This window comes from Mytilus trossulus, chromosome 3 (genome assembly GCF_036588685.1).
Source record: "Mytilus trossulus isolate FHL-02 chromosome 3, PNRI_Mtr1.1.1.hap1, whole genome shotgun sequence".
NCBI classification, from domain to species: domain Eukaryota; kingdom Metazoa; phylum Mollusca; class Bivalvia; order Mytilida; family Mytilidae; genus Mytilus; species Mytilus trossulus.
In genome coordinates, this window is record NC_086375.1 from 40,793,867 (window position 1) to 40,804,095 (window position 10,229).

General features: G+C 32.5%; 1 protein-coding gene across 1 annotated transcript; it reads left to right on the forward strand.

The window, feature by feature from the left end:
• The first annotated feature begins 311 nt into the window (after positions 1-311).
• Positions 312-8,079, forward strand: LOC134709430 (uncharacterized). The gene is made up of 5 exons (XM_063569592.1): positions 312-656; positions 2,705-2,887; positions 3,855-3,889; positions 6,128-6,470; positions 7,674-8,079. The coding sequence occupies exons 1-5, from the start codon at positions 518-520 to the stop codon at positions 7,859-7,861; spliced, it is 888 nt and encodes a 295-aa protein (XP_063425662.1). The 5' UTR covers positions 312-517; the 3' UTR covers positions 7,862-8,079.
• Positions 8,080-10,229: the final 2,150 nt, after the last annotated feature.

Here is a 10,229-nt window from a genome sequence, read left to right on the forward strand (position 1 = left end):
AACATCTTATTTTTAAAAATGAAATTGACGAACAACTGGATTTTACTGTTAATGTTCGTTAAAGTGTATTTCACAGTATTAGATTTTAAAATATATCTACGTCTACTGTATCTCAAGTAGGTTTTTTCATTCTGTTTAGATAATGTAAGAATAGTTGAAGTATTTATCGGTCAGTTTTATTTCATCTTTGACATATATTCTAGTTTGATAAAAATTACAAATTGATGTTTACATACTTTTTGTTGATATTTAAATTTTTCATGTTTTTTACTATCATTATCAAACTTTCTTTCGTATCCATTAAGGTTCGCCAATTGGTAAAACAATTTTTCATCTCAATCCTGATCAAGTTGCTGACCCGGAAGTTAACAGAAATTTGTTGTCGCATAATTGTGAAGCATACGTTGGTTATCCGGCAGGAGACCTAAGCATTGAAATTGTGAAGTCAGGAGAGGTTGAGTTCAGAAAATTAGACGTTTTAATCGTGAACACAGAGGACAACAATACATCATGCGAAATGCATAGAAAAATAGATTTAAGAATAATATTTACATCTGATATGGATAAGGCTATCATCAGATGTTCAGTAATTAATAAACACTTCCCAGATTCTCCAGCCTTTTATTCAAATTACGAAACGGTTTTTCTTATACCAGGTATATATCGCTTGTGTTTGAAAATTTGAACTAAGTTTAATTAAAACCATCTCACATATATCATTTTAGGTTAAAAACAAAATGAAACAGAATCAATGAAATAATGAATTACAAAAAAATGAAAATGCATTTATTGAATCGTCTTTTCAGTGTTTTTAGAATTCCTTTTAATTTTTTCATTTTTCATACGATCTTAGGTTTTTATTTCTATTGTAGTTGAACTTTATAAAGTATTATCCTTTACAATCTTACAAATAGCAGTTACTTGATCTTTTTTATTAGAAAATTACGTTTTGTGAAAAAAACACTAATTTCTTTTAGGAATCAGATTCGGTTGTAGTTATTTGACTATTGTTTTTATCGGTTCTAACAGTGACTTTTTTAAACTAAATATGAATTGGTACATGTGATGAGATATTTAAAACTAAATTTCCTTCACCTTGTCGAAAGTTATATTTTAGTTCACCTGGCCCAAAGGGACAAGTGATCTTTTCACATCACTTTGCGTCCGGCGTCCGGCGTCCGGCGTCATTAACTTTTAAAAAAATCTTCTCCTCTGAAACTACAGGGCCAAATTAATCAAAACTTGGCCACAATTATCAATGGGGTATCTTGTTTAAAAAATGTGTACGGTGACCCGGCCAACTAACCAAGATGGCCGCCATGGCTAAAAATAGAACATAGGGGTAAAATGCAGTATTTGTCTTATAACTCAAAAACCAAAGCATTTAGAGCAAATCTGACATGGAATAAAATTGTTTATCAGGTCAAGGTATATCTGCCCTGAATTTTTCAGATGAATCGGACAACCTGTTGTTGGATTGCTGCCCCTGAATTGGTAATTTTAAGGAAATTTTGCTGTTTTTGGTTATTATCCTGAATATTATTATAGATAGAGATAAACTTTAAACACCAATAAATGTTCAGCAAAGTTAGATTTACAAATAAGTCAACCTGACCAAAATGGTCAGTTGACCCCTTAGTTAAGGCGTTATAGCCCTTTATAGTCAATGTTTAACCATTTTTCTTAAATCTTAGTAATCTGAAACTACTGGGCTAAATTAATTCAAACTTAGTAACAATCATCTTTGAGGTATGTAGTTTGAAAAATGTGTCCGGTGACCTAGCCATCCAACCAATATGGCCGCCATGGCTTAAAATAGAACATAGGGGTAAAATGAGTTTTTGGCTTATAACTGAAAAACCAAAGCATTTAGAGCAAATCTGACATGGGGTAAAATTGATTATCATCTGCCCCGTAATTTTAAAATGAATCGGACTACCCGTTGTTGGGTTGCTGCCCCTGAATTGGTAATTTAAAGGATGTTCAGCAAAGTAAGATTTTCAAATAAGTCAACATGACCAAAATGGTCAATTGACCCCCTAAGGAGTTATTGTCCTATATAGACAATTTTTAACAATTTTAATAAAATTTGCAAATAATCTTGAAAATGGGAATGGTCAGGATTATACAGTGAAAAACACAATAAAAGGTAGGACAGTAGTGGATATTTGGACACGATTTCTTTCTTCTGTTAATTGAAAAAACATCATCTCGAGTGAACGTGGCTGATATTTAAAAAGAAATAGTGTCAATTTAACGTGAGGGCGACTATACTCAACCGGCAAAATCTACGGATAGTACACAACGAATGGACAACAACTAACTGTTTAATCTTGTTTTGTAAAAACATGTTTGAAGCAACATAACATTAAAATATGTCTTATTATACAGACGTAGTTGACTCAATATTATATAATGCATTCATAATCGGAGGCCTGACTTATACACAATTCCAATTGTCTTTCTTTATATACAAAAACAAAGCTACATTACGTTGTGTTTATAGTTAGTTAAGAGTCGACTGATTCGTGCATTACATTTTCATAATTTTTAATAGGTTGCTCAGTATACGAACAGATATGACGCCTCTAAACGCACGAACGATGTTCACTAAAACCCAAGTTTTTGACTTAAATTCAACGAAATTGAAAGTTGTCTTTCAGTCGGATAATATTATGATCTTGATAATGAATATCTTTTACAGGTGATGCATGTAACGATAACACCGTCTTCCTAAGCAACCGTGTACATCCCACAAATTGTCATTATTATATTGAGTGCCAGAACACAGTACCATATGGTCGTGCCTGTCAGTACAACTATTGTTTTGGAATATATACAGTAGAAACATGCAGTCCTTGCAATGATCTTACATGTCGAACAGTGGGTAAGAAAGTTTATATTAAATAAAAGCTTACTTAACAATTTTGATGATTGGAGAATTGACGCATTGTGTCAGATGCCGGTTTGGTGATTTCTAATTTCATTTGATAGTGCATTTGATCATGTACATTTATGTTGCAGATTTTTTTCAAAATAACATATATCAATATCTAAATTTCATATTTTCAAAATGAAAACTTGTCAAATCGTTTGAAACAATTAAAATGGGATGTATAAAATACCGAACTATCAGGCGAAACAAACATAGAAAATACGTATCAAAATTACAATACACAAAAAAAGGATTGAAGTTATGACTGTACAGATGCAAACAAAACAGATTAACTTGAAAATCTTGAAGCATCAAAGACAGTTGAAAAATCATGTACCAATCTACATTGTATGCAAAGTCAAATTTTAAATTTTTCATTGACACACATTTTATTAAAGCCACATGTAGTTATGTTTCTTAAAAGTATGATATACATATTCATTTAAGAGTACTTATTGGTTACATTTGAAAAAAAGGCTACAGATACCAAATGGATGTTATGATTCATAATACGAAATAAAACTGGCAATGCCATCGCAACGAAAAGACAATAAAAAATTCACACCTTGGATAGTTAACGAGTTAGCAATGCGAACCATACCACAACCCAGTATTTATAGCATGTGCTCCAGTCGGCAAGCAGATTTACTCAACGTGTGTTACTCGTATGAAATATGTTACTACGTTAAATATCAAGTAATTAGGCATCACTCAATAGTGGATTGGTGTTTGTCGAAATGTGCCGAATGGATATGGCTATTCAAAAAGATTTGCATTTGTCCACGATTGGAACAAATAAGACCCCAACAGCTATCTAGGGAATGATCTATATCGAAAATATAATAACAAAATATATATTGTATAAATCATTAGAAAGACATACATATATAGTATCTGATTATATCTTTTTCTTTTCCAGGTAGCTCCTGTACAAATACGACAGTCGTTCAACAGGTTAGATAAAAATTTAAAAAGATAGAACAAGATGTATAAGGAAAAAGATAACTTGTAAAAAGTGCTTGTTTTTCTCAATGGTTTAGATAGTGAATACTTAGTAGCTCGTAAATATTTAAGCATATAAAGCCTATTGATCCGTTGCGAAACATCAAATATATAAGTAAAGTTTATTTTTTTTAGTGTTTCCAAAAATGACATCTTTCAGTTTTTTAATTTCTTTATGCCCGCGTCACATTGTCCCGATTTTTACGCCGATGGCAACACGATTATGGAAATTTTCAAAACCGGGACTGATCGTATCTAGATCGGGCTATTCGTAGTGCCATCTTTAACCATCGTAAAATCATCGGCCACTTTTTCTAGCCTTCGGGGACAACTTCGGGAAGAGTTCCAATTGTTTTAACATGTTAAAAAATTCCCGAAGGTGCGTCCGATGTTGAGGGTTCGTGTTGATTTCGTATCACCATCCTCATCATCGTAATGTCACCGGGAATGCATCTTTGAACATCGTATTGCATTCGTGTTTCCATCGTTTCCATCGAGCAGTTTTGACATTACGATGTCTACACGAATCAATCACGAAGCTATCCGAAGGTCTTACGATGGCAACACGACTTCGTGATGACCTCATAATCCCGTCGTGTTGCCATCGAATAAAACTTGAAGGCGACAAGATGGAACTACGACGGCAATAAATCCAGCTAAATGTAAGTTAATTTTCGCGCTAAAATAAATTTAAAGTGCCATGCACTGGTCAGTCTAATACGACAGTTAAGAAAGACGTTCACAAAACATGGAGATCATATCATATGATTCTATGAGAACAAGAAAGCAATCTAATTAAAATATTCTAATTAAAAACATATGTTAAAGAGGTATAACGTAAGCAGAGATCAATATTTTAATTAGATTGACAAGAAGGGCGACAGCGTTGTTTCTATTATTTCAAATGGAACAAGAAGAGCAGCTATTACAGGCTCAGGATGTACTTTTAAAAGTAAAATATTATTTTTTGTCAATTTTTCATATCAAGTAACATAATGAAAATCATAAACGCGCCTCGTACATCAACAATGCAGGTGCACGTATAAAGGGAAAGCAACCTTTTCCTCATTATTCTGATTTTTTTTTTTATTTCGTCTGAGTTGTTGTCACACGAATGTAACTCCATAACCATTTTGTTTTCTTTATGTCATATATATTGCCGCATTTGTTGCTTTCTCCACATCCTTCCTTTTCTCTATATTATTATGGCATTCTCCTGGAAAGAGCTCTTTTTAATAAAAGGGATCAACGAACCCATTACTTTACCTTTGAGATAGATTAGAAAACATGGGTATAATTATGGGTAAATATTCAGACTAGTGCACACATTTTACAGTTCAAACAAGGCAATGCCGAGCGTGGCATCCCCTCGTATGCAACATATTGGGGACAAATATGGACACTATATTTGTATATGACACATGCAGAAAATGATAAATTGAATATGCATATTTGATACATTAACTATTTTTTAGAAATCAACCATATAAATTAAATGCATCGTAAGATGTACAGGACGTCTCTTAGACATCGTATGGCCATCGCGCCATCATCGTAATCCATCATGTAGCCTTCGTAATCCATCGTGTAGCCTTCGTGATCCATCGTGTAGGCTTCGGCTGAGGTATGAAGCTAAAACACCCGTCTTCGGTTATCCTTCGTTTGTCAATCTTTTGCTATCGTAAATAATTTCGGCACCATCGTATAGACTTCGTTATTCCTCGAATTTGCTTCGGTCACTTTTTGGTATTTTAACGAGATCGGGACCAACTTCGTACGAACTTACAATTTTCGCATTCGGGTGTTCGTCGTATATAAAAATCGGGACAGTGTGACACGGGCATAACAAGGATCCATTTTTTGTATTTGTTTTTTTGTATTATTTTTATATTGTAGTAACATCTAAAGTTTGAAGAAATGCAAAAGCCGTCTCATATATACCAAAGCTATTTACATGTTTAAATCAATATTTTCCCCTTTCGTAATTTGTTTTTGTTTCACGCACAAATTCAATGTATAAAATTTATCAAATCCAACTGAAAATAGAATATTCGAATGTTTTTTAGCAAAGGAGAAAAGATTTGGTGAAATGTAATAGTTTCTCAAAATACTCAAACTTAGTAAAAAACTTGCGTCATAGTTCGGTATATTTTTTGTCATTTTGTGTTTATAATTCCTTTTACCTAACAGCATAACAAAGTAAATATGACAGTACATTCTGATCAAGTTGTTGGTCTTACTGCTCCAAGAATTTCAAACCTCCATACTTGTTCTGGTTTTATCGGCAATCAAACGGGAGACATGCAGATTGAAATACAGTTGTTCGGAAACTATAACTATGAAGCAATACGTCCTAGTTATACAACTATAACAGATACAACAGTCAACTGTGAAATTAAAAGAATCCTTAAGTTTTGGATTGGATTCACTGAAGCTATGTACAATGCAACCATTAGATGTAGAGTAATTAATGGCCTTCATCTGGATGTTTCGCCTATATATTCTAACAGTGAAACTCTTCAACTTGTTTCCAGTAAGTAGACGTTCATAGATGATAAGTTGTATATTGCATAAAAAAAAAATAAACAAGCAGAGACGGCTGTGTGGTTAAAAACGGTAAGGCCTTTTCAAAACTTTTGAATGGTTGATAGCAATACTAACGTTGATTTTTTTCTGGAGGCTTGGTGCAGGAAGAAAAAAATATTGAACAAACAAAACGCAAATAATTATTTTGCCTCGATTACTAAAAATATATTTCCATAAAATTATATCCTAGTCTTTTGTAGACAAAACGCGCGTCTGGCGTATATACTAAATTTAGTCCTGGTATCTATGATGTGTTTATTTATCCAAATAAAATTTAAACAGAAACTATAGAATTACATTCTGTCAAAGTACCGAGAGAACACAAAACTGTCTGTGTAACGATTTTATTATGATAATAAAAATTATAATAAAAATGATAATAATGATAAAAGAGGGACGAAAGATAACAAAGGGACGGTCAAACTCATAAATCTAAAACAAACTGACAACGCCATGGCTAAAAATGAAAAAGACCAACAGACAAACAATAGTACACATGACACAACATGGAAAAACAACGAATAAACAACACGAACCCCACCAAAGCTAGGGGCGATCGCAGGTGCTCCGGAAGGGTAAGCAGATCCTGCTCCACATGTGGCACCCGTCGTGTTGCTTATGTGATATCAAATCCGGTAAATAGTCTAATTCGATAGGTCACATTCATGAAAGGGAAGGGGGTTGTAGTAACATTCTTAAGTAAGCAAGAGTAACTCATTTAACAAGAACATGTAAATTTTTCGTGATGACATCAAAACTACATATACAAGAGGGTAAATGTACAGACAAATGAATAAAACACAATACAGTTAACTTACGAAAAAGCTTTAATTGAATAAGCACATATGAATTCAATAGAAGGAAAAAAATAACGTTCAGCTGTCTTCATTATGTAAAGTTTAACAATAGTATGAACACGAATCTAAATCATTTGTTTTTCTTATCATGTTAATAAAAAAAAAATCTTTGATATTTTTTGTAATCCTGTAATTATTGCATTTGATTATTCCTTTGAGTTTTCGAGTTGTTAACAAATGTACATAAGTATCGAATCTTGCACTAATAAGAGTTTCAAATTGTAGAATGTTGTCTTCTTTTCAATCAATGGTAAACTCCTAGTCATCTTATTACTGTTAAATTATTATTGCAGGTGACTTTTGTAACCAGAATTTTAACGGAACCATAACCAACAAATATCATCATCCAACAACATGTCATAGATTTGTAACTTGTGTAGGGAACCTTCCGGTTGTGCAAGCATGCGCAGGTGTTCTTTGCTTTAGTTTAGAAAAAGATTATTGTGATGATTGCCCTGTAGTAAAAACATGTCCAGAATGAAACTGATCACTTGCAGTGTGACTGATTTTTCATTGCTGTGTTAAATGGAAATATTTCAAAACAAGTTTTAAAATTTGCTCTTGTTTACTGTATATCACCCTGTAAACATTGTATTTAAAATTATGAATTCCTAAATATAAATATGTCTATTTAAGGTAACAATATATTCTCTATTTCGATTAACTAGCCTCTGTATTTGTAGTGTTAATTTTACAGTTTTATGTATATAATTATGAACGATATGTAATAATTAAAATTAAGTCATCTTTAAAAAACACATAAAGCGGATGATTTGTCTGTAATTTTGAAATTGCTGTTTTTTCATTTGAGTTTAATTCAAATTTTAAAACTGAAGATTTTGTTCACAAATATATGTAAGCCAAAGTGAACAAAAATAGAAATTGTGCATGAATAATATACATTTAACAATATCGAACAATGTTTCGGACAACCTGAAATGATCCGGTTCCACATTGCCTTTGTATGCTTCTTTTGCTAACAGTCAATGCTTATTTTGTCGATTAATATTTGAATAGACATGATCAAATTGATGGAGCTCAATTTATTATATGTTTTTTCGTGATCCTGTCAATCATATACGTTTTTTTCTGTATATGAAACTAGATATGTTCAAAATAGACTTAAAATAAGGCAACTACAAATGTCTCATATGCATTCCAGTAAATAATATAAAGCAATTATAAGTCACCGTCTTCAATATTTGGAAATAACATACTCTGCAGTTGGTTGAAAATTCCGACATTAAAATGGATTGTGAACCATTCAAACACGAAAAATTAAAGGCCTATTGCATAAAAAATTACGAAAAACATATATGTTAGACATGTACCAACGGCAGTCTATGAATAACAGGTTCCTGACTAGTTCTCTTCACTCCAAGTTACACATTTTTTTCATCAATAATCTTGATTATTTATCATGTCTTAGTCAAGTGATAACAATACACAGAAGTTTTATGCTATTCCGGTTTTTTTCTGAGAAGTATTTCAAAAGTCATATATAATTCCCGATTTAATGGTCTACGTTTAACGTAAAAATATCGCTAAGAAACGGCACTGTAACATTAAGAAGAGTATGCTTTTTCTTGTAATTGTGTGGGCTGTAAAAGCGTTGAACTTTTATTGTATTTACACAAACGTTTTTACACCCTTAAATTTAAAAAGAGGCATTCAATTCTTGAACAAAAAGAGTCCAGTGCTAGGAAAGGTACACGTACATATAAGTTCATCACCAGCACATACTCAGGGGAAATTTCGTTTTGAAAATTATGCAACTTTTGCAGTATACCTCTCGAGTTGAAATATAATCAACGAGTTACAAATTGCATGCGTACGAACGAATTTATTTCAGTTACCTTTTTGAAGAATTCGCAAAGCCGAATCCATAAAAGCCAAGAAGTTAAAATAACCTTAACAGTTTAGAATCTATATTACCAAAAAGGACCTAAAAAGTGGCCAAATTCATCTAAAGTCAATTTTGCCTCAATGGGTTGATACCTTAGTTTCTTATAATTTCAAACTTTATTGACAGACACGTTAGAAAGATTTGTTATAAATCATGTCAGTAACCATGGTAACAAAGTACTGAATACTGAGCTGATTATACCTTCCTGGACAAATATCCTTCAGCAGAGGTATCTGTAAAAGTATGTGTGAAAAAGCTGACGACCGATTTTTTTTTTTTTTACTTTTTTTTATTGATTTTTTTAGCTAAATTCGGATCTGAATCCGTTCTGATACAATTATTTATATCATACTTTATAGGCTACATTAAATCGAAATGGACGTTGGATGTGCACTGATTGATAATTGAGCCTTAGAATGTTAGATGCATGATTTTTTTGTATAAGTGACTTTTGCTTCGACCTAGCCATCACTAACTACGAGTACAATCAGATATGTACTAAGTTTATTTTTGTTTATCGGGATGTACAATTATCTTTTCACGTCCACTCTGTGCTTTTGTTAGATTTATTTGTATTTGTATCCATCAGATAAGTTCATCTATTTTTAACTGATTTTTATAGTTTGTTCTGATGTTGTACTGTTACACCACTGTCCTAGGTTAGGGGGCGGCGCCTTCAAACAATTTTGACCTCGCCAACTTCTGTACATATTTCTCAGTGATGTCCTGCCATGGCTTTGTTTGAACTTGTTTGTTAGCTTGTTGGTCATGAATGGTTGTCTCTAATGTTTAATTAACTGTGCATTTGTATTCAGATATCGCAGATCAAATTTATTCGTTCATTGTGTAATCATACGTTTTTTGATTGAGTTAAGTCTGCCAATTGATATTTTATCGTGTGTTTTTCTATGTTGTGATGTTATGCTATTGTTTCAGAAAAAGG

Bases quoted from the DNA above. Each gene is read 5' to 3' on its own strand.
- LOC134709430 (XM_063569592.1), top strand. From the start codon at position 518: ATGCATAGAAAAATAGATTTAAGAATAATATTTACATCTGATATGGAT. The intron at 2,888-3,854 runs GTAAGAAAGTTT...TTTCTTTTCCAG, and splicing joins TCTTACATGTCGAACAGTGG to GTAGCTCCTGTACAAATACG. The intron at 6,471-7,673 runs GTAAGTAGACGT...TTATTATTGCAG, and splicing joins AACTCTTCAACTTGTTTCCA to GTGACTTTTGTAACCAGAAT.